The following is a 24,877-nucleotide window of genomic DNA, read 5'->3' on the forward strand; positions in this document are numbered from 1 at the left end:
TGAATGTTAATTCAATTTAATTCTTTTATTGTCATTTTTTTCCATTACAATGAAATGGATAACCGGAAAAAACTGTGTCAACGTTAAAGTCATATTTCAGAACTAAGAACAATTTTTTTTTTTGTTTTTTTTTATTAATTTTTCTTTTTATCATTGTTTTTAACATGACAGCATTTTTAAACAGCATTTCTAATAAATGTTATTCTTTTATAGTCAATCTTTTCTAAAAAATACGGCAATGTGAGAAATTTAAATTGAGATTTTTAATGTTGAATCTTACATTTAAAAATTAAGAATGATTTTTGTTTTGGCCTCAATCTACCTTTTTCTTTTTCAAAAAACCTTTGATTTTATAGACTATATATTTATTACGCAAGGGTTTCTATTAGACTTTAAACTTTACTTTTTCTTGAAAATGTGGTAAATGGAAACTGATATGTTTAGCTTCAAAATTTTCTTTCAGAAATTAAAATCGGTTTTTATTTTTTCTCTTTGGCTTTTGTGAATATTCTTTTTTTATGACACACACACACATATATAGCGATTTTATGATAGCGCCTTACTTTTAAAAACGTTTCTGATAATGATTTTCTCCTTCAACATTTTATGGATAATATTTTTGCCTTGAAGGGAAAAACTCAAAACAACATAGAGTATTTTAGAAATGTCTGAAAAAATAACTTGCTTTTAATGCTAGACATATATTAAAAAATTTGAAAATGCCTTATCAACATTTTCTTTAACATAGACCTATTAGGCATTGTTCAATAAATGAAAGAAGTATATTAAGTTTGAATAAAATATTGTCAGAGATTAATTCAGATACAACACCGCTCAGAAATACCACGAATTAATGACGATGATCCTCATCCTAATATTGGCGCTTGTATCAGCAATGAAAATAGTGTCTATATCCCAAGAAAGCTTATAAAGCATACAAATTTTTTCTAAAAAGCTGATTTTTCTTCACCTACCAATCCTCCGGAAATCCATCAATGATCTATCAGCTAACAGCCAATAGGAATATGTTTCTATGGGGATAGAAACATGAATTATCCAATAGGAATGATGCAAACCACAATTGTTTGATTTATTCCACTCAAATAATATAGTACAGCCTCTGTCTTGGACATCTTTATCGAATTTTGAATGAAAGTTAAATTCTAAAAAAAAATTAAATTTGTGGAGGCACTTAAGAAATTTATTTTTATGTCTCGCCTGTGTATAAAATTTTCTTTAAAAAAAAAAAATCAGTGGCTAAATAAAGAAAAAAAACTTCATGATGGAACTGCTGGAATATAAAATACAATAAAAACAATTAATTTTGTAATTGTAGCCATGAAAAGAAAATTATGTGAAGTTTGGTTTTAATAAATATCCTATACAAAAACAAAAAAGTCCTACATCTCTCATTGAAGCCTTTAAATTTTAATACAATACATAAATGACTCCATTTTCTAAAAATAGATTTATTTGTTAGCTTTAACTTTCAAAACAGCAATGTTAAGCTTTATATTTATTCATTTTATATAATTTACTTTAATATATTTTAGCTTTATTATTAGTTATTATCTAAGTTATTAATTCCCTCTTTATATTACATACTCTTTCCAAAAGCTTTCAAAAAGCTGGACTTTGTGTTTTTGCTCAAATTTAAAATTTGTATATCTTTATTTTTCTATATTTTCCAATTTTATAGTCATTTTTTTCCTACTTTTGAAAATTCTGATTAACAATAAGGATTTTGTTTTATATATAGATTCTTAGTGTAATTAATAAACATGTATTTCATTCTAAAATATATGATTATTTGTCAAGTATTAAATGTTTACATTCAATTAAGGAAGTTTTTTCATTTTAGACTTTACGAGACAACAGAACTACAAACCTCGACAATAACTCAACATTAGGACAGTTGTCAATTGTCATGCCCCCTCAGCGTCGAAAGCGTGGCGAAATTGTCGAAGAACCTAAGAACAACAACAAACGTCAACGAATGACTAAGTAAATAGTTTTGAAAATTATTAACTTTGATTTTCACTTAACTTCAGTAGCTGTTTATCCTTTTAAATATTTGATTATGATGTTATGGGAAATTTTTGTATTGCATGTTTTTTATTTAGCTCACATTGAGCTTGTAAGTCTTGTACAGACATAGTTTTCTATTTCAACCCATTAATATCTGAATTTTTTTTCAACTTAATATTCTGTTTGGTTTTGAAAATGGTGTCAAATGACGGGGGGGGGGGGAATTAAACTTTAACGGATATTTATTTTATAAAAATCTAAAAGTCAAAAGAATCCAAAATAAGAATTTTAGCTTCTTTAGAAAAAAAATAAAATTAAGTTATATATGAAATTCTAAAAACATTTGCTGTTACTGCACTTTCCATTGACTTTTTTTGTACAATTTCCTCAGTGTAACTGTTTTATTCACCCCAACAAAGTGATTTATACCATCATAATTAATTAAATCTTGCACTTTGCATCTGCATGTTTTTGAATTAAGTTTGATTGGATCAGAGAAAGTGGTCTTTGATAATGTGTTAAACATATTCTCATGTTTGATGCTTAAAAAATCTAATAATTTTGAAGAAGAAAATGGATACAAATGACATATGTGCCAAATATTTCAAATCGCATTTTCTAACCCAAATACAAATAGTGGCCACCACTGTTTCTTAGACCGAGTGGAACAATGATATGCATTTGCTTTAAGAGAAAAAATAAATTCTCAAAAACCAGCATATGAATTACGAATTTCAAGTTTCATACCACATTATGTATTTACATTGAAATATTTCAGATATTATTAAATTTTTATGATATATTATCTATCACATTTTTTGTAACACTTAAATATGTATTTAAATTAATTGATGTTGAAAATAGAACAAATTGCCGTTAGGATATATTTAATTGTTTTAATAGGCTGCAGCAATGACTTAAATTTCTACTCTATAATGGCAATTTCATTGCTCCCGAGATTGCTCCATAGTGATTCTTTATTATTCCTATTCTTGTATATGTAACATGGTGATTTAAATATAAGCTTCATTTTAAGACCATTTCATTATTATATTCTTATATTTTCAGGGAGACTTTCGTTTTTTGATTTCTAATAATAATGAGAAAATGAAAATTATAAATGCTTTCCATTTTTCCCTCTAACTTCTGCAGAAATTTTTTTTTTAACTAGTTAAACTATTTTATGGGGAATTTAATTTTCTGTGGAGCGAAAGTATTGTAGTCCTCATTCCTCCCTCTGAAGTTTCTCTAAAATTCATTTCCTTGGGATAAAACTAGTTGACCTTTATACAGGGATGAGATTTTTTCGCTTTTGCCTCTCGAACTTCAGCCTTTTTTATAACTCCGATAATCTAAAAGTTTAATTTTTTTTAAAATATAAATATCCCCTTTTTTAAATTTTGTTTCGAAAATTCGAGCGTTCAACATTGCGATTCTTTTTAATAAGATTTAAGTATCCAATATCACGATTTGTATTTACGCTCTTTTAAAACCCTATGTAGCGATTCATATTCACGCGAGCTTAAAAATCAAATGTTGTGATTCTTTTTTGTAGTTTTTTCGTATTTATACGTGCTTTAAAAATTAGACATTGTGATTTGTATTTGCACAGTTTAAAAATTATGCATCATGATTCGCATTTACGTGATCTAAAAATTACGCATTATGATTTGTATTTTCGCATTTTTTAATATTCAATATAGAGTTTCATATTCATTAGATTTAAAAGCCTCATATCGGGGTTCATATTCTCTCAATTTAAAATCATGCATGTGATTCATATTCATGTATTCACACAATTTTGAGATTAATCATCGGGATTTACAATCACATGGCTTACAAGTTTAAAACTTTTTTTGTCAAATTTTTGTGTATATATACACACACACACAGGGGTGATTGTGCTCCGGAAAAAATCCAGACTTCCGGATTTTTTGCTACCCGCGATCCAAAAGTTTCCGGAAATCTGAAGTCCAGAAGTTTCAAGAAATCATCGATCACATTTATATACAGGGATAAGATTTTTCCGCTTTTTTGCGGATTTCCGCTTTTTTCACTTATCTTTTGAATTGCAGCTTTTTTTATCAAAATTTCAGATTTTTCTAAAAATTTCACTTTTTTTAATAAGTATTCCGCTTTTTCAGAAAATTCACCGGTTTTCAAAGAGAAACAGAAAATTCAAACTACATAGCTACCAATCCTTTCTCATTTTTACTTATTTTAGCTATTTTCTCCCCTTTTACTAGCAGCAGATAAGATTTTCCGAATTTTTTACCCGCCCTCCAGATATATCCGAATTTTTTAATTCAAACGAAGCTATTTCTGACGAGCCTTTTAGAAGTCCCAATCCTGGAATCTGCTAATATCTAGATTTTATTCACACGATTTTAATATCAAACATAGCTTTTCATATTTGCGTGTTGCGATTCTTATTCACATGATTTGAATATTGTGTGTTGCGATTCTTATTTACAAGATTTAAAAATCCAATATTGTGATTCGTATTTACGCCTTTTTAAAAACCTATGTAGAGATTCGTATTCACGCAAGTTTAAAATTCAATGTCTTGATTTGCCCATACGGTTTATAATATCAAACATTGATTTTCGTATTTATATGTGATTTTAAAATAAGGCATTGGGATTCGCATTCACGCATTCTAAAAATTCATAATTCTTATTTATGCAATCTAAAAATTGTGCATCATGATTCGTCTTTACGCTATTTAAAAATTATGAATCGTGATTTGTATTTACGCGTTTTAAAAATTCTATATGCCAGTTTGTATTTTTTCATTTTCTAAATCGTATATCTAGTTTCATATTCATGTGATTTCAAAATCCATAATTGTTATTCATATTCACGCAATTTTAAGATCAACTATCGCGATTCTTGTAAGAAGTAAATTATTTTTTTTAATTAGTTACTATAAAGGTGACTGTTTTTCTAATGACGATTATTAGTATATGTAAGTGTTACAACATCAGAGAAACTGGAAGGGAATATATTCAAAACTTACATTCTGTGCTTGCAAAGAAAAAAAAATAGGATTTGTCACAAGATGTTTGAAGATGGACTAATGACTAAATATAGCAATCATAAAATATAGCATATAGCAATAACTCAGAAAGGGATTTAATTTAATTTTTTTTTTTTTTGGAAAAAGAGTTAATTAACTCATCATCAAAATTTTATTTATAATTGCTGTTATTTATGCTATAAAATGCAAAATTCTTATCAAATAAAAAACAATTATCTGAACAGTTGCTGATTGTCATGTAATTTTTCAAACTAAAATAGCAATTTTTGTATGTGAAGGAGTTACTATATATTTCTACTTCACTGTTATTGATATGTTTCAAAGGGCTCTAGTTAGATTAGACTATGATATGAACATAATGATTCAGTCCATTGTTAAAGTTTTTTTTTCCAATATAACAAATTTCATTAAAATCGGTCCTGTAGTTCTAGAGATAATTGACCAAGTCTGCAAATTCTCTTAATTTCTTACACCAGTGTAGATTTCCCACCCTTTAGTATTCACTTGACCTAACAGCACAAACCAAAAAATAAAAGGTGGATAATGAAATAGGCTTCAATTCTAAATTCTGATAAAAAGGCACCCCATGTTTGTTATCTCTTACTGGGTCCTCTTTTTTTGTTTTTGAGGAATTATTTATTGTATTGGATTGTATTTATTGTTCAAATTAGTGAGCATATTTAAAAATATAGATGAGTTTTCACGTTAGTTTCTGCCTTCATGTTGCAGTTTTTTCATGGAAATCGAAACATTATCCTTCAATAACAAAATTGAATAAAAATACATGTCTTTTTTAAAGAGTAAAAACGCTTTAAATTACCAATATAAATATAAATTTTTTTTTAATTCTCCCTTCTATTTCAAATAAACAAAAAACTATTACACTTTTCTTATTTTTTAATGAAATTGTGTGGAGTTCAGCAAATTATACAACATCCAAAGTAAAACCAAATTTTGATGGCCATGAACATTTTCACTTTAAATTAATAATACGAAGAAGAAAAATTTTTAGCACTTATTCTTTTAAATATAATCAAGATACATTTATATATTTGTTTATTTATTTTTAACATTTTTATTTCCAAAACAATATTTACATATGGTTTTTAATGAAATGTATGTATATACAGTAGGGAATCGATTATCCGGAACAATCGGGACCATCGCTATTCCAAATAACTGATTTTTCCGGTTTTCTGAATCGCTACGAAAAGCGGTTTTTTTTTTTTTTATAAATAATCTTAAAAAGAAGAAAAAATGATGAAGTAATACACTAATGATTATTTCCAAAATGATGGTAAGGTAAACATCTTTCAAAAAAGAAAGAAAAATCATAAAATCTTATGAGGAAAAAAAATTATTTTTTTGAAAATAACGGGAAAATTTATTACATTTCGTTCCGATTTTCTGAATTCCGGATAACGGGTTCTGTACTGTACTAATTTTAGAACTATGGTATGAGTACCCACTTAGGAGTAAAGTATGTATATCTAAACATGTTCTTTTGAATGCATTACTGTAAGAAAACTATAAAACAAAATTAATAAGTTATGCTTCATATTCAATCTATATTAATCCTATGTATCTAAAATACATCAAAATGTTCAGTAAAATAAATTTAATAGTTTGATTTTAGAAAGTCTACTTTAAAAAATACCACTTTATCCCACCTGGCCCCCTACAGTGTACATCTGAAAATTTGTCACCTTGAATAACTTTCTATAGTGTTCAATTTTTAAAAGTCACTGAATAATGACAATTTTGTTTTGGAGAGAGACATTTAAAAATCCACTCTTTCAACTGTAGAACTTTTCCTCTAAATAAAATTAAAAAATGCAGCAGTTGTCCTTGAGGTATTATAAATCTGTATTTTCATTTGAAAACTTGTCACCTTGAATGCCTTTTTAAATTGTGCAGTTTTTGAAAATCCCGGAATAATGAAAATTTTGTTTTGGAGGAAGACGTTTGAATTACCCACTCTTTCAACTGTGGAACTTTTCCTTTAAAAAAAAAATGGCAATTGTCCCTGAAGTTTCGTTAATTAATGCTTTGTACTTTGTGAGAATCACCAAGCATTCATTTATATTTGTCCATGTGTTCATCTGAAAACTTGTCACCTTGAATAACTTTTTAAACTGTACAATTTTTAAAAATCGCTGAATAATGACAATTTTGTTTTGGAGAGAGACATTTAAAAACACGTTTTTTCAATTGTAAAACTTTTCCTCTCATTTAAAAACCCACTCTATTTAATTGTGAAATTTGGCAGTTGATCCGCATTTTTTATAAATTTATAGTGATCCTCAGGGATGAGATTTTTCCGCTTTTTAGCGGATTTCAGCTTTTATCTCTTGAATTTCAGTTTTTTTTTAATCAAAAATTCAGATTTTTCTAAAAATTTCACTTTTTTATATAAGTATTCCGCTTTTTCAGAAAATTCACCGATTTTCAAAGAGAAACAGAAAATTCAAACTACATACAATCCTTTCTCATTTTAACTTATTATAGCTATTTTCTTCCCTTTTACTCGCAGCAGATAAGATTTTCCGAATTTTTTACCCGCCCTCCAGATAGATCCGATTTTTGTAGTTCAAATGACGCTGCTTCTGACAAGCCTTTTAGAGGTTCCAAGCCTGGAATCTGCTAATATCTCGATTCTTATTCTCACGATTTTAATATCAAGCATAGCTTTTCATATTTGCGTGTTGCTATTCTTATTCACGCGATTTGAATATTGTACGTTTTGATTCTTATTTACGAGAGTCAAAAATCCGATATTGTGATTCGTATTTACGCCTTTTAAAAAACCTATATAGCTATTCGTATTCACGCAAGTTTAAATTTAATGCCTTGATTTGCTCATGCGGTTTATGATATCAAACATTGATTTTCGTATTTATATGTGATTTTAAAATAAGGCGTTGAGATTCGCATTCACGCATTCTAAAAATTATGCATCATAATTCTTATTTATGCAATTTAAAAATTACGCATCATGATTCGTTTTTACGCGATCTAAAAATTATGAATCGTGATTTGTATTTACGCGTTTTAAAAATTCTATATCCCAGTTTGTATTTCCTTATTTTCAAAATCGTATATCTAGTTTCATATTCATGTGATTTCAAAATCCATAATTGTTATTCATATTTACGCAATTTTAAGATCAACTATCGCGATTCTTGTAAGAAGTAAATTTTTTTTAAATTAGTTACTATAAAGGTGACTGTTTTTCTAACGACGATTATTAGTATATGTAAGTGTTACAACATCAGAGAAACTGGAAGGGAATATATTCAAAACTTACATTCTGTGCTTGCAAAGAAGAGAAAATAGGATTTGTCACAAGATGTTTGAAGATGGACTAACGACTAAATATAGCAAACATAAAAGTTATAGCAAACAAAAGCAATCACTTAAAAAGGGATTTAAAAAAAAAAATTTTTTTTTTTTTGGAAAAAGAGTTAATTAACTCATCATCAAAATTTTATTTATAGTTGCTGTTATTTACGCTATAAAAGGCAAAATTCTTATCAAATAAAAAACAATTATCTAAACAGTTGCTGATTGCCATGTAATTTTTTAAACTGAAATAGCAATTTTTGTATGTTAAAGAGTTACTATATATTTCTACTTCACTGTTATTGATTTGTTTCAAAGGGCTCTAGTTAGATTAGACTATAATATGAACATAATGATTCCGTCCATTGTTAAAGTTTTTTTTCCAATATAATTTAAAATTTAATATTACTGATATATTTGCTATAAATCACATAACAATATTTATTTAAAAAAATTAAATATTAATGTATATTCTCGGTAGTTTTAATTTGCAAAACCAGATAGTTTTTCAAGTAATAATTGTCTCTTATGTGAACTGAGGAAAAATATAATTTCCAGTTTTATTTTTTCAATTGGTAATTTTCATTTTCACAAAATGTTAAGTGGCGATGTAATCATTTATATAATAATAGATTAGTACACAATTGTAAGTCAACACATTATTTATTACCTTAAACTGTCTGCAATTTATTATTAAAAGATTGTGCTTGCGTAAAATTTATGATCGTGGAAATTCAGCTTTTTTGCCTTTTGGCTAATCTCATCCCTGAATCCTTGAGTATCAAAAGATGATATCAAGCTTGCCCTCACATGGAAATTCCACCCTGTTGGTGGGGTAGAGGTCATAACAACAGATATGATCAATCAACGTTTCCAAGGAAGAAATGTATTGTTAAGAATATATTTTTGATGTGCAGACCTCTGAATTTTAACTTATGTCTATTGCCAAACATTTGGGGAATGAAACATGTTTCTAATTATCGTTCTCTTTAGCAATCCTTAAAATTTATGCCACCATGTGTATTCAATATTGTAATAAAATGGAGGAGATAACTTTCCATAGTTCAAAGTTTGGTAAAAAAAAAAATCTAGGGCGTAATATCTCTACTTTTGTTTCTACTTTGTGACCCACGAGGATCAAAAGATGGTACCGAGCTTGTCCTCACATGTTAATTCCACCCTGCAGGTGGGGTAGAAGAAGAATTAATAAGTTATGCTTCATTCAATCTATATGAATCCAATGTATCTAAAATACATCAAAATTTTCAGTAAAATAAATTTAATAGTTTGATTTTAGAGAGTCTACTTGAAAAAATGCCGCTTTATCCCACCTCCTGACCCCCTACAGAGTGTACATCTGAAAATTTGTCACCTTGAATAACTTTCTATAGTGTACAATTTTTAAAAGTCACTGAATAATGACAATTTTGTTTTGGAGGGAGACATTTAAAAATCCACTCTTTCAATTGTAGAACTTTTCCTCTAAATAAAATTTTAAAAAATGCAGCAGTTGTCCTTGAGGTATTATAAATCTGTGTTTTCATTTGAAAACTTGTCATCTTGAATGCCTTTTTAAATTGTACAATTTTTAAAAATCCCTGAATAGTGAAAATTTTGTTTTGGAGGAAGACGCTTAAAATACTCACTCTTTCAACTGTGGAACTTTTCAAGAAAAAAAAATGGCAATTGTCCCTGAGGTTTTGTAAATTAATGCTTGGTGATTTGTTTTTTCAATTGTAAAACTTTTCTTCTCAAAAAAAAAAATTGGCAGTTGTCTTTGAGGTTTTATAAATCAATGCTTTGTGAGAATCACCAAGCATTCATTTGTATTTCTCCATGTGTGTCTAATCCGTGTGATCATCTGAAAACTTGTTACCTTGAATAACTTTTTAAACTGTACAATTTTTAAAAATCGTTGAATAATGACAATTTCGATTTGGAGAGAGATATTTAAAAACACGTTTTTTCAATTATAAAACTTTTCCTCTCATTTAAAAACCCTCTCTATTTAATTGTGAAATTCGGCAGTTGATCCGCAGATTTTATAAATTTATAGTGATCCTTGAGTATCAATCAAAAGATGATATCAAGCTTGTCCTCACATGGAAATTCCACCCTGCTGGTGGGGTAGAGGTCATAACAACAGATATGATCTATCAACGTATCCAAGGAAGAAATATATTGTTAAGAATATATTTTTGATGTGCAGACCTCTGAATTTTAACTTATGTCTATTGCCAAACTTTTGGGGAATGAAACAGATTTCTAAATAGTTCTCTTTAGCAACCCTTAAAATTTATGCCGCCACGTGTATTCAATATTGTACAACTAATTTACGTGTAGTCAATATAGTTATTTTTAGCAACCGCGTGTAGTCAATATTGTAATAAAATGGAGGAGATAACTTTCCATAATTCAAAGTTTGGCAAAAAAAAAATTCTGGAACGTAGTATCTCTACTTTTGTTTCTACTTTGTGACCCACGAGGATCAAAAGATGGTATCAAGCTTGTCCTCACATGTAGAAAAGTGCAGCGTATCGAAAACTATTATTTTTTTTTTTTTTTTTTTTGAAGGGGTGTTGAAAAAATTTTATCTTGCAAAGTGGGTGATGAGACAAAAAAGATTTAAAACTATGATCTATGTCGTACCTTCTTATATGATTTTCAAATTAATGATATTGCAAGTTTATTAAATATAAAAAAATTTCTTAAATTCAAATTTATTTGTAGTGTACTCTTTCCGAAGACCGTTCAAATATTGTTTTAATCAAAAACGAATTATATGTATACAGTGGCGTAGTGACGGGGGGCATCATGCCCCGGGCGCTACTCACAAAGGGGCGCCAAATGGTCCATAAAACAAAAAATTGCTGGATAATTTTTATTTTTATTATAATTGATTTCTGGAAAATATATTTTAAATTTAGTGCCAGTGTAATATAATAAATGTTATTTCGCAAATAAAAAGATGAAATGAGTAAATAAAAGAATGAGAATTATTTGTAAATTGTGATAAACATTCATTGAATTTCGTAGGATTTACTGCAGCTGAACAATATCCAATCGTTGTGACATGTTTTGGAATAATTAAAAACATATATATTTTTTTTCTCACGTTCCACGTTACGATGGGAATTATTAAAAAATGCTTTAACAAAAACTGTCAAACGTGAATCTGAAACACGATGGAGCGCCAGAATACAAGCGGTTAGCGTTATCGTCGATGGGCTAGAGAATATAGTAGAATTATTAGAAAAATTAGCAGAGGACATTACCACTACAAGTGACACCAGAAGTGAAGCTACAATTCTGCTGCAAAATATACTAACTTTTAGTTTCATAACGCAAAATGCCTGGAGAATTGTCTAGAGATGTTGGTCTTTCCGCAGAAAGTGAAATTTCTCGCCTTATGAAAAGCGTTCTCGATTGTCTCCTACAAGAAATATGTACACGATTAAGTGACCTTAATTTAAATTTGGATTTCTACTAGACGTTGAAAATTTATTAAACAAGGATAATGTTGATAACGACCTTGAAAAAAATTTGGGTGAATTTTATTGTACAGATTTCAATTGAATAGAACTCTTTATCGAAATATGTGACTGCAAAATGCAACATGTTACTCCGCAGTAGAAAAGAAATTGAACCTAATACTCCATTAGAATTTCTTACTTATATAATCTCGTATGGAGAAGACGTTTTTCCAAACCTACCTGAGAGTGGCACTTCAAATACATACTCCTAACTAACTCAGTATCAATTGTTAGCTGCGAACGTTCATTCAGCAAATTAAAATTTATTTTGAAATATCTACGATTAACGATGGGACAAGATCGCCTAAGTGACCTAGCATTTTTAAGTGTGAAAAGAGAAAATTTTGAAATGATCAAATTTGATGATATTATCGATAAATTTGCTTCATCAAAAGCAGGGAAAATTTATACATAGTAATTGCTTTTATTAATATATTATAATCATATTATTATTAAATATATGTATCTCCTTAGAGATAATGAATATTTACTTTTTTATTGCTTTAAATCTGTGAATTTTTAGAATATTTCTTTATAAATATATAAAATAAATAATAGGTATCTTTTGAACTAATTCTAGATGATCATATAAATTCCAAAATCTAGTCTTGTTTTCTCAACTACATTTTTTGTCTCAAATTTAAGGCCTAGCTTGAGCCTATGACTTTATTTATTTAACTTTATTTATTAATTTGCGAGTATATTTTAAATATAATATTATATGGTTTTCGAAGGAGGGGGCACTAAAAAGGTATTGTGCACCGGGCGCGAGTTAGGCTCGCTACGGCTCTGTATGTATACATTATACGTATCATAAAATGCATCCCACATTTTAATTATCCTGATATCCCTGATTTTTCTACTAAAAAAGATTGGTCTATTTATGAAGTTAATAATAATTTTTTTTCACGTTGCATTTTGTTTTGTTGCGCAGAAACAAAAATTACGTAGGTATTTAGAAAAATGTAAGGAATGCGATGAAATTTAAAAAAAAAAACTTTTGATAATTAGTTTGAGAATTATTAATTGTTAAACTCGTATTATCTGAATAACTCCTACTATGTGAATCACTTAGTAAGCAGTTCCCGTAACCGAAATTACGGAGGGCCATTCTCATTTATTAAGTTAAAAAAGTTTCATTTGATTTTTATTAAAAGGTATAGCTTGTTGATTTCTTAAAAATGTGAGACGAATTGCATCTAGTTTATATACTTTAACTGAAAATTAAACTAAGATAAAACATAGTTAATAATTTATCTTTTCAAAAATATAAGTTAAATCAAATCCTTGTGAATGAAATTAATTTACTGGATTTTTAATTTTACTTAATTTTTTGAACTACTCGATTCGATCGAAACTACTTGATAATCTACTTATTTTTTCTTAAACTATTCGATATTTTAGAATTTGACTTTGTTTGGATTTCAAAGTAAAATACTGTGTTTTAAAAGCATTATCAGTGTACAGAATTATGTAGAAAAAAGAAATCATTACAATTAATAAGTAAACACAATCGTTGTAGAATATTTTATTATAAAATAACATTATAATTTTAAATTTCATAAAAAATAAATAGTTGCATTAAAAGAAAATTATTTTTTATATTAAGAATAAATTGGAACAAGGTTGATAATTAATCATATTAGAAATGTATGAAGAAAATTTCTAACTGCCAGGATAATTTATACATTGCAGTTCTAAATTATAAAAAAAAAAAATAACTTAAAGAATTTTTCGAATATACAGATATTTTGATTAGTACTTGTTTTATCGCCACCTTTTTTTTTTTCTTCGCACATTCTTAGTTGCAATTTTTCTAACTAGAAATCATTAAAGACTACTATTTTTCACGACATTCATAAGAAAGCGGCCATCATGATCTTAACAATGGAAAAGAACCATTTCCCATAAAATATCCTTCCATCTATGTTTGGCTTTATCTCGCTATTCTGACGCACAAGCGTGAAATTTTTCTGCCGCAGTCTATATTGAACTGAAGAGGGGGTTAATCGAGTGCTTGTGTGTGCGATGCTTATTTATGGGTTTAGAATCAGGGAGGAATGGCCGAGGGATGATAGCTCTGTACCCCAAAAGATTCCCGCAACTTTTCCAGTTTGGGGAATTGACATTAATACTATAACTTTTAAAATATTTGCTAAGATCGCAACTGTTGAATTTGAACAAGTTATCTATGTTTTAATAAAAATGTATTATAAATAAATTAATGTTTATTTAGCAAATAATGATTTGATAAAAGTACCAAGTATACCCATTAAAGGTTTTAAAAGTTATTTACTTTAAAGAATAAATTAATATTATCACAAATTTTCCCTTTTATAGATATAGCAGGGATGCTACGCCTGCGCCATTTGCGACAAACTGAGACAAAACGGCATAACTGCGCCATTTTGCGACATTCAGCTCAGTTTCTGCCAAAGCTGCGCCATTCTGAGACAAAACGTCCAAAATTTGGCAAACCTGAATTCAGTTTCAAATATTAATCCGCATCGCCGTGAGTCATTGGAGATCATTTTGCCGTTCACGTCTCCACGGGATGAACGACTTCCGCGAAAAAGCGGAAATCCGCTTTTTTCTCCCAATTTTTAAAATTTTCGACCATGTTCCAAAAACTAAAATTTTTAGGGAGTCCAATTAGAGAAACCCAAGCCGCCGGAACGATAGTCGGATTCTCGCGACTTCCGCTATAGAGTGGAAAGGAGTCTAAGCGTTTCGTTTCGACCACCGGTAATTGATTTTTTTTTCTTCGTTTGGCTGATTTTCGGAATTTTAAATATTAGGAACTGCGCTGGAATATGCTAAAATCGCGATTTTTAATCAGACGATTTTAATATCAATCATCGATTTTCGTATTTAACTGATTTAAAACTTATGTGTTGCGATTTTTTTTTACGCTGTTTAAAAATCGTACTAGCAATTCCTATTCACTCAATTTAAAAATTCAATATCGCGATCTGTATTTTCGCGAGTTTAAAATCCAACGTCGCGATTCGTATTCACGCATTTTTAAATCCAATATTGCGATTCGTTATCACGGAGTTGTAATATCAGATCTCGTTTTTCGTATTTGTACGCTATTTAAAAACTCATTGCGATTCGTATTCACGTGATCTAAAAATTATTCATCGTGATTCTTATTTACGCGATTTAAAAATTCAATATCGCTATTTGTATTTTCGCGTTTTTAAAATCCAACAGCGCTATTCTTATTCACGTGATTTTAAAATTCAAAATCGTGATTCATATTCACGTGATTTTAAAATCCAAAATCGTGATTCATATTCACGCGATTTCAAAATCCAATATCGTGATTTGTATTTTCGTGTTTTTAAAATCCAACAGCGTGATTCATATTCACATGATTTTGTAATCCAAAATCGCGATTCATATTCACGCGATTTTAAAATCCAACCGCACGATTCATATTCACGTGATTTTAAAATCCGATATCGTGATTCATATTCACGCGATTTTAAAATCAAAAATCGCGATTCATGTTCAATCGATTTTAAAATCCAATATCGTGATTCATATTCACGCGATTTTGAAATCCAATATCGCGATTCATATTCACGCAATTTTAAAATCCAAAATCGCGATTCATATACACGCTATTTTAAAATCCAATATCGTGATTCATATTCACACGATTTTGTAATACAATATCGCGATTCATATTCACGCGATTTTAAAACCCAAAATCGCAATTCATATTCACGCAATTTTAAAATCCAGTATCACGATTCTAGAAAGAAGTAGAATTAAGTTTTTTTTTGAATTGTAAAGATGTGATATATTTTTCTACAGTTGTTGCATTTAAAAAATTACTAAGTGCATTCATAATCACATTTTATGATTGTATATTTAGCTATATAAATTAAAAGAACATAGTCAACTAACTGATCTTGTGAATGCAAGAAAGTACAATCTACTAGTCAATGCCAAATAACTAAAAAGTTTACTTTTATACTTAATAAAGGATGCAAGTCATTTTAGAAAGAAAATTATATTTATATGTGTCTTTTTAAATTGTTTATAATAGTTTTTATATATTTCTGTTTTGATATAAAAATGTATATATGCTAATTTTTGGCTATTAAGTGCTCCCTAAAATTTTCTTGAAAAATTCCTACCTAAAATATTTCAAAATTTCACTGCACCTCCTGAATTCTATCAAAGAGTGTTTTTTTGTGTTATTTGCATTTTCTTAAACTCTCATTATTTAATTACTGAATTTCTCTTTTAATTATTGAAATCTGTAGACCTTTCATTGTAACTGAATAGTTATATATTTTGAGATGAAATTTGAGCTCAAAATAAAATGGGTATTTTCCCTTTTGAATTACTGAAACTAAATAGATATTTCTTTTTAGAAAGTTAACACCATTATATTTTAAAAAATAAGAAAGTTAAAATTTACTTTGTAAAATTCTGGAACAGATACTATTCATTGGCGCATAAATGATAAATGCAATATATATGAAAACAACAGAGTCCGTAAAACAATTTTGTGGACTCTTATAATCAATCATATGCAGGTTTTTTAAAATCCTAGCAATAGTGAATGTATGTATAATTGTAGTACTCCTAGTATGCTATTAATGGTTTTATGGATCCTGAAAATTATCTTTATATTGTTATCAAACTGATTAATAATCATTTTAGCTGAGATAAACTGAGTGAAAAAATAATTTTAGCTGAGACAAACTGAGCCAAAAAGAGATTTTAACTGAGACGAAATGCAATTTCTGGTGAGACAATTTGATATTTTGCGAGTAGCATCCCTGATATAGTGAACCGCGATCCATCATTCCCGCATCCCTCGTTCTCCCGTAGGTCTTATACCATTTTGTTTTAACGATTCAGTCACAAATGCTATGTTAGTTATAGCCGTTTGGATTGTTTTTGAAAATAGCAGATTCCCGACTCTATCGTTCTAAAATTTTATTGACATTTTCCAAAAATAGTAGCTCCTGATGCTAATGATCAAGAAAATTAGAATTTCTGACAGTAAGGGGAAAGCGTCTCAAACATATTTGATGTTTATGCATCAGTTGATAAAAATGTTGAAATTTGTGAGAAGACTGGTTACAGAAGCTGAAGAAGTGATGTGTGATACCGATGGAAACAATGAACTCATACACAAGCAGGTCTCGAAGTCTAGAAAAAATTCTCTGTATTCATACGAACTTACAGGAAACGAGCAGCAAAGTATAAATATGTTCTCTGCATTTTTTTTTTTTGCATCGTCAAAATTTTTGTACTAATTATTAAATTATTTATTTTCAAATCCATTACTTTATTATCTTTCATAAATTTTTATGTCATTGTTCGATATTTTAAGTTTAGATCGTTCGTAATGAAGGGTCACTTGAGAAACGATCAATCGAGTTTCTACTGTACTTTGAATAGTTCTGATTAATTTTAAAGGGAAAAAAAGAGGATATAATCTATAATTCTAAGATTTCGCCAAGTTAATTTGTCACATACTTCCTATGAATTCTACTGGAAAAGTTTTTGATTCTTTTTCAGATTTTCTCTCTCCAACTGTCCAGTTAAAAACCTATAAAACAATGAATTACTTTGCATGCATTTACGAAATTGACAAAATATTTTTCACATTTATTTTTTTCCATGTATGAAGTTTTGAGAAATAATTAACTGTGCATTTTAGTTACGTTCCCTTCAAAAAGTAAGTACATGATACGCCCATGCGCGTTTTTTAGATTTCGTGTATAACTTCATTTATAATTCTCTGAAATTCGGTACAGTTAGACACTCGTGCATTTCGTTTCGTCAAATTCAAATCAATTTTCAAAAATTAGAAATAAAACTTTAATTGTAGTATGAGCTAATGTTCTGACCAGAAAATACCAATTTACATGTTGTTAAAACACACATGTACCCAATTTGTATGGATTAGCTCAAAATTTCAAATGGTGGTCACGAAAATGTTTTTATCATATACAAAATAAATTTGTTTAAATTTAAAAAATAAAATCTCGCATGTTTTTTTCTTTTCTCGCATTAAAAAATGATAAACGCGAGAAGTTCGCGCACTGAATTTATCAATTTCAAAATGCACGAATCTCTCGAATTTTGGAAAAAATTTAGTCTTCCGCCATTTTGAATAAGACATGAAAACAGCTATGACAAGTGTTGAGAAAAAAAGTGAGTTCTTTATAATAAGTTGTTTAAAGTTATCTCTAGTTTTCGCTGTTAATGAATTACCAAACTCCCTCATCGACAATTTAGAGTAATTTGTAAAAGTTTAAGTCTGTGAAAACTAATCTGGAAGACCTGACAAAGAGTATGAACATGGAAATAACTTCAACGAACTTCACTATTCCATAACAGAAATAAGTGAAGAACCTATGCTGGCAGATGTAGAGGATAGGAAAGTGTGTGCACAATGCTACAAATTTAATTAGTGATTCCGAATAGTTCAGCATCTATTGCAAGGTTATTTAGCCCCCCAAGCCGAATTAAAACAAAATATCGTAGCAGATCGATTGGTAAGCATTTGAGCAAACCTAATGAGAATAGCTAATGAAAAAGTAGATACAGAACATTTTCCATATGATAATGCAGCAAAAATATTCAATGTTCAATGGTTTAGAAATCAGAAGATGTTAAAAATTTATTATAATTAAAGAAATATTTTTTTTTCCAAGTCTATTCGTGTTTTTTTAATTTTTTGAAATCTCACCCTGTTTTTGAGAAAGGGTGAGAAATTCTCTCCCATTTTTTTTTTTTTTTTTTTCTGTAATGAAAACACTGATAGTGTAATTTACATTAGGAATTTTTTTATTTAATCAATAAAGTAACTGTTAGAACCGTATTATTGAATTTACAATCGTGACTAAATGACCTTTCCTATGTATTTGTCTTTTTTACAACGTTATTGTCCTCCCATCAAAGGTCTGTGACAATATAAAAACGAAATTTTTGATATTTTTTTTCTTAATTCATTTTCATTGTCAACTCCACAACTCTAACGCAACACGACAAGGAATAAAACGTCTTTTCTTTTTCTGTTTTCATGCCTTGTAAAATGTTATTGTTAAACCATTTGTTGTATTTTGTTTATTTATTTCATATTTTTGAAGATAGCATTTCGTGATCGTGTTTAACACATTACGATGTGAGCGCAATATGTTGCAAACGATCATAGGAGTGTGAATCATGACCCCAGTTTTAAAAATAGTCTTTAAAAAATAATTTCTGTATATATTTTGCAAGAAATACACAGATTACTCCCATTCAATGTCATAAAATATGTCTATTTTAAATTTTTAAACGAGTTAATTAACTGAAGTTTTCAATAATAGCTAGCGATACGCAAACATTCGCAGAACACCTGAAGTTAAAATTACGTATGAAGGCAGAGGAGCGCTCGTCAGCTTTAAAGAAATCTAAAAATAAACATAAACTTCACCCACTTTGAAATTATCCCAGAGTTTTTAATGGTGGATCAAGTTCGCTGTCAGAGGCGCTACGAAATTCTTTTGTTTTCAGCCCTTCTAAGATTTTTATGAAGAACTTTCTCACACCGGAAGTTGCATTTCAACACATGGGGTAAATGGAGAAGGTGTTTCTATTGAAACACTTGTTCTTTTTTTGTTGTTTTTTTAGTTTTGTGCATGCTCCTGAAATGTCAATAGGTGTACAATAGAACAGAACTATTCAAACGATAAATTTGTTGTTCTGGTGTCGGTCGTTATGCCAAAAAAAAAAGTTACATTTAAGCAGAAGTTTTAAATAAATAACTGTTAAATTTGATGTTTAATATTTGCTTTCGTTTAATGTGTCTACAACGAAACAAGGAGCTCGAATCGAAAGATGTTTCCGCTTTTGTTTGTATTTAAAATCATCGTTTTAGTAATTTTCATTTACTAATGTATCGCATATTTCGACACATTGGGTAAATGGAGAAAGTGTTTCGATTATAAAACTTTTTTGTTAATATTTATGCAATGTCAGTTATGCAATGTCTAACGTACTTAACTATTAAATTGAAATTGGGTTAAAGTTTAAATAATAATACAAGGTTGTATATTTATTTTTTTAATATATCTGCAACTGAAGATGCAGCTCGATTCTAAAGAATTTGACGCTTCATTTGTTTTTGAAATCGCCGTTTTTGGAGTTTTCAACCATTAATTTATCTAACATTCTCATTACAAATTTTGAATGAAAGTGGTGAAATAGTTCACAGTAAATGAAAATTTAGAAATACGACTTTTTTATATTTTTCAAAAACTATTATATTTCATTTAGATTTTGAACTTTATCTTATGAAGTTACATAGTAAATCTAAAAAAAAAGCATATCTTACAATTCAAAATATTTTCAAACACTAAATTTAGTAATAAAAGTTGTAAATAATCTTTAAAAATTATTTTTGTGTGCAGAATCTGTTTGATTCGCTTAAATAAATTCAGAAATATGATTAAGTACACTGAGTAAAATATTCATTAAGAGGGTACAAAATTTCGACCGCTCTCCTGACAACAATTCCGTAGATAGTTTCCTTGTTTTGAGGGTCAAATATAGGGATATTTTGATTAAAAAAATATGTTTGTTCAGAGGGGGGGGGGGAGAATAAAGTCTGTTTCCTTTTATTTTTTCCCTGACTTGCTTCGTACCTTAAAATATGGCCTGCAATAAATAAACAATTTATTAAGCCAACCATCGAATTAAACAGGTCTCATGTTTATTTCTTTCCTTCTCTTTATCTTTTTTTTCTTCTTCTTAACTACTAGTCTTAATATTATTTTGCGTACTATGCGTGATCGTTTTTGTTTTTTTAAATGCCTCACTTTAAAGAGTGATCTCAATTAACTTTATTGATTTTCCTAGTAGGTTCGATTAAATTTCTTTTCTTTTTTTTTTCTTTTTTTTTTCTTTTTTTTTTTTTTTGTTTGCATATTTACGGATGTTAAGAAATTTAATCATTTAAGTTGTTCGAAAAAGTTTTTTTTTTTTTTTTAAAAAAAGAAGAGAGAAATTTATAATTCAATTTAGTTCTATTTTTGTCCTCTCATTTCTTTCACACCTTTTTTTTCCCCCAAGAGAATAATAAATCACTCAGAAAACGACTTAATTTGATCTTTATATATCTAAAAGTATTTTACTGGAACAATTGTAATTAAATTGATAATTAGTTTCTTTATTTTTTTTAAGGAATTGTAGATGGAAATATGTCTTCTGTTAATTAAGTAATATTCAGTGTTGTTGTGAAAAAAGCATTTAAACGTTTTTAAAATTATACAAAAATTTATTAATAAATTAAGCAAAAGCTAGGCAAATCTGTTTGCTTTGTATTTGAATTATGATTTATTGTGTTTCTTTTTATTTAATTATTTATCTTTTTGTTTTGTTCTTGAATTTATTTTTCCATTTTTTATCACTAATTCACGTGTAAAAGGAATGGCTGGCAATTTTCCATTAGATTGTCGATGCGTTGTCAATTAACTGTTTTTTAAATAATTATTGTTAGTAAGGTAATTTCCTTCTTGTTTATTTTTTCTTGATGGATGCTGAAATATTTTTTCTAGTCTTGTTAAATAATCTTTACATTATTTTATTTTAAAATGGTACCTGTTTACATAGCTGAAAACTCGTCTGGATCTGGGTGCGTACCGTTTTTAAAAAGTGCTTAAATATGCTTATTTTCAATTTTCGTTTTTAAACGCCCTTAAATGTTGCTTTTTTTTATATTGGGTGTTTTTGAAAAGTGCTTGATTTTCCCTGTTTTAAAATGATATTTTTTCTTTACCATATAAATTTTTGACACGAATTACCCAAAAAGCGTGGTTTTCACAATTCATTCAACCACAATCCATTTCCGCATACCATCAGTCCGTAGCGTAGAGTTGAAATAGTAGGTATTTCAACTCTATGGTCCGTAGCGTATGAAAGCGCCTATCATTTTAAATGTTTGATGAAATACTTGCGGGTCCGCATGTGCGTATACTGAGCTTGATTCGGTGTTAAGGATTCTTGCATTCTCGTGAGCAACGATGCTGCATTTTGCAAGGTATTCTCAGATTCAGGCTTCATTTTCCGCCCTCTGAAATCGAACTGAAAAATCTCGAATTTTCGCTAATCTCGGAGACCAACTAAACATTGCCATTTTTCCCCCCTAAAAGCAAAAGAAAATTTTATTTCTCTTGTTTATTTCATCGTTTCTGAAGCACCATCGTCTTCGTCTCTGGCAAGCTAATGACCTTCTCGCCTTCCTCTATTTATAGATCAGTACCATAATACTTGAACTTAACGATTATTTACTAATTACGTATTTTCATTTGGGTCCCCTGAGTAGCAAAGAATCACAAAGTTTCATCTCAAAATTTCCATCTGCTTCTATTCATTTAATTTAATAAAGATAATAATTAATTGAGATTTTAATTCGTAAGATACTTTACTTCAGGGACCGTCCACCAATTGCATGAAATTTTTGTAAACTTTATTATTATTATTAATATTGTTCTTTTATTATTATTGTTGTATTTTTATTGTACTTTATTACTTTTTTTTTACTTACTACTTTTTTTTTTACTTACTACTTTTAAAATTTTCAGTACTTTTAAGTTGTTTAATCAAGTATCTACATATTATTTATAGGCAAGATTTTAAAAATGTATGAAGTGAGATACTTTCACTATTTTAAATTAGCAAAAAATCTTGTGTTATTCAGATTTGACATTCCAAAAAACTTTAATTCATGTCTTAATGATTTCATTCAAAAACAATTGAAATAGAAAAAAAACTCACTTATCAAGACCGTAGCCAGGATATTTTTTCGGGGGGGGGATATGGTAAGAAGCAAGGACAGTTTCAGACATGCAATGTAGGGGGAAAACATTGTAACAAATATTGTTTATTCTGTTGTTTGCGAAAGTTAAACTAGTAATTAAAAAATATTACATAATAATTATTTTTTAATTAATATTACATAATAATTATAATCAATTTGTAAACAAAGTTTACAAAGACATGCGACGGGGATTTGAAGAAAATTTTTTGATTACTTTCTTAGGACAAACCAGAATATCCCGAAATATGCTTAATAAAGTTAGTTAATAAAAGGTTTGATTCGACAGTTTTTGTTTTTCTTTTTACTGAAAGGCTTAAAGAAAGACCAAAAAGTTTGAACCCCAGAATTTCGGGGGGGGGGATTTGTCCCGACGGTCCCCCCCTGGCTACGGGCCTGTCACTTATCTCAGATTTGTTAAATATTAAGAGTGTAGGGACCGTATAATAATTTACTTCCGACAAAAATATTTAGCTTCAATAGTCATTGTATTTACATATCAAAATTATTTACATTTTTTTAAGCATTTCATTAAAGAAATACTGAACCAAATAACAAATTTTAATAGAAATGAGGCCATTCACTCATTTACATTTGTAATGTGAATTTATTAAAGTTTTCTTAATTTGCTTAATTCTTTATAAATTTGGTATGATCAATAATAGTAATATTGTTACTATTTTGTTGAATATGCTTTTATAAATAACTTTTATTCAAATCTAAGAAGTACACTTAATAACCTTTTTAGTAATAGTTAAATTAGTTATAATTTTGAATTTTTTTTACTCAGTTGTGTAAAGTAATTATTAATTTAAAAAATAGAATGATCCACACAATATTGAATATATATGAAATTGTGCATAAATTGTTTTTATGGTGGTTAATATAATCAGAAACTAGTTATTTTATCATGATCATGTAACTTATTTCAGCAATATAAAGGGAAAAAAATATTAGTGTGCGTATCCTAATTATAATATTTTTTTAAAGTGCTTGAAAAGGTCCTTATTTTTTGTTGAAAAATTTGACTACTCCTTGTAGATTTATCAGTAGACTACTGGATTTTGCCAGTTTCTCCTGGTCTACTAGTTCAATAAAAATTCTCCTGGTTTTTGTACACTTAAAAAAATTTCCTAAACTTGAGTAAGTTTTCTAAAAAAAAAAATCCGTTATGAAATACAAATTTTTACACAATTTATTGCTTGCTGGAATATTTTAAATAAGTATTACTAATTCATAATGAAGCGAGTCTTATTTATAGTTATATATTTTTTTGTTCTGAAATTTTCTGTTTATTTTAATTTAAAACTCCCTTTTTAAATTAGTTCAAAAATCTTATAACTGACAATTATAAGTAACTTGTCTCTTACTATTCAAAATTATGAATTTAAACATAATTGAAAATAAAATTGCAGACTGTTTATAGTTATTAGTGTAATAAAGATTTTGTATTTTAATGACAAAAAAATCTCTGAAATTCCCTATATCCAGAATATTTAGTATATTATGCAATTTTATCATAAAATTTATATTTCATAAAATCTACTGGATTTTTTTCCCCCTACTTATGTTGGCTGTCTTTAGGAGAGTTTTTTTTTTTTTTTTAATTTAAAATTACGTGTTTATTTTTTTATGTATAAGTAACATCTTTTATTCTTTCCTTTAGTTCAAGAAAAAATTCCAAGATTTGTGACTTCATAGATGATTCCTTCTCACATAAAAAGTGCATGGCCTTGTTTCAAGAATATGCCAGTAAAATTTGTTTTAGCTTTACTTTATAGCTAAGTTTTAATTATTAGATTTGTCATCTAATTTCATTCTTCTAGGTGCAAATGATCCTGATGTCTTAGGACCAGAAGGTATGGAAAAATTCTGTGAAGATATTGGTGTTGAACCTGAAAACGTGAGTACTAAACAAAATAATAAAGTTTTTAATATTTGTCTGCTAAAAGCTCCAACTAAGAAAAAACTTAAAAGAAAACTTTTTGGGTTTGTTACATTAAACAACAATTTTTTTTTTTTTTTTTTTTTTTTTTTTTTTTTTTTTTTTTTTTTCAAATTTGATGACAGATATGAAGAGTTGTAATTCAATATTCT

General features: G+C 28.3%; 1 protein-coding gene across 6 annotated transcripts in view; it reads left to right on the forward strand.

Moving 5' to 3' along the window:
- SCCRO4 (DCN1-like protein SCCRO4) overlaps positions 1-24,877 on the forward strand; it is a 41,397-nt gene that overhangs the window by 7,416 nt on the left and 9,104 nt on the right. For 5 of the 6 annotated variants that reach the window (XM_043045266.3, XM_021144347.4, XM_043045269.3 and 2 more), the window contains 3 exons: positions 1,862-2,004; positions 24,447-24,532; positions 24,607-24,683. In XM_043045266.3, coding sequence (XP_042901200.1) covers positions 1,928-2,004; positions 24,447-24,532; positions 24,607-24,683 — 240 coding nt within the window. In that variant the 5' untranslated portion in view covers positions 1,862-1,927. Of the gene's footprint in view, positions 1-1,861; positions 2,005-19,402; positions 19,540-24,446; positions 24,533-24,606; positions 24,684-24,877 lie in introns of those variants that run through there. The other variant, XM_043045285.3, reaches the window with a different exon arrangement.

This window comes from Parasteatoda tepidariorum, chromosome 3 (genome assembly GCF_982258835.1).
Source record: "Parasteatoda tepidariorum strain Cologne lab strain chromosome 3, Ptep-v5.0, whole genome shotgun sequence".
NCBI lineage: Eukaryota > Metazoa > Arthropoda > Arachnida > Araneae > Theridiidae > Parasteatoda > Parasteatoda tepidariorum.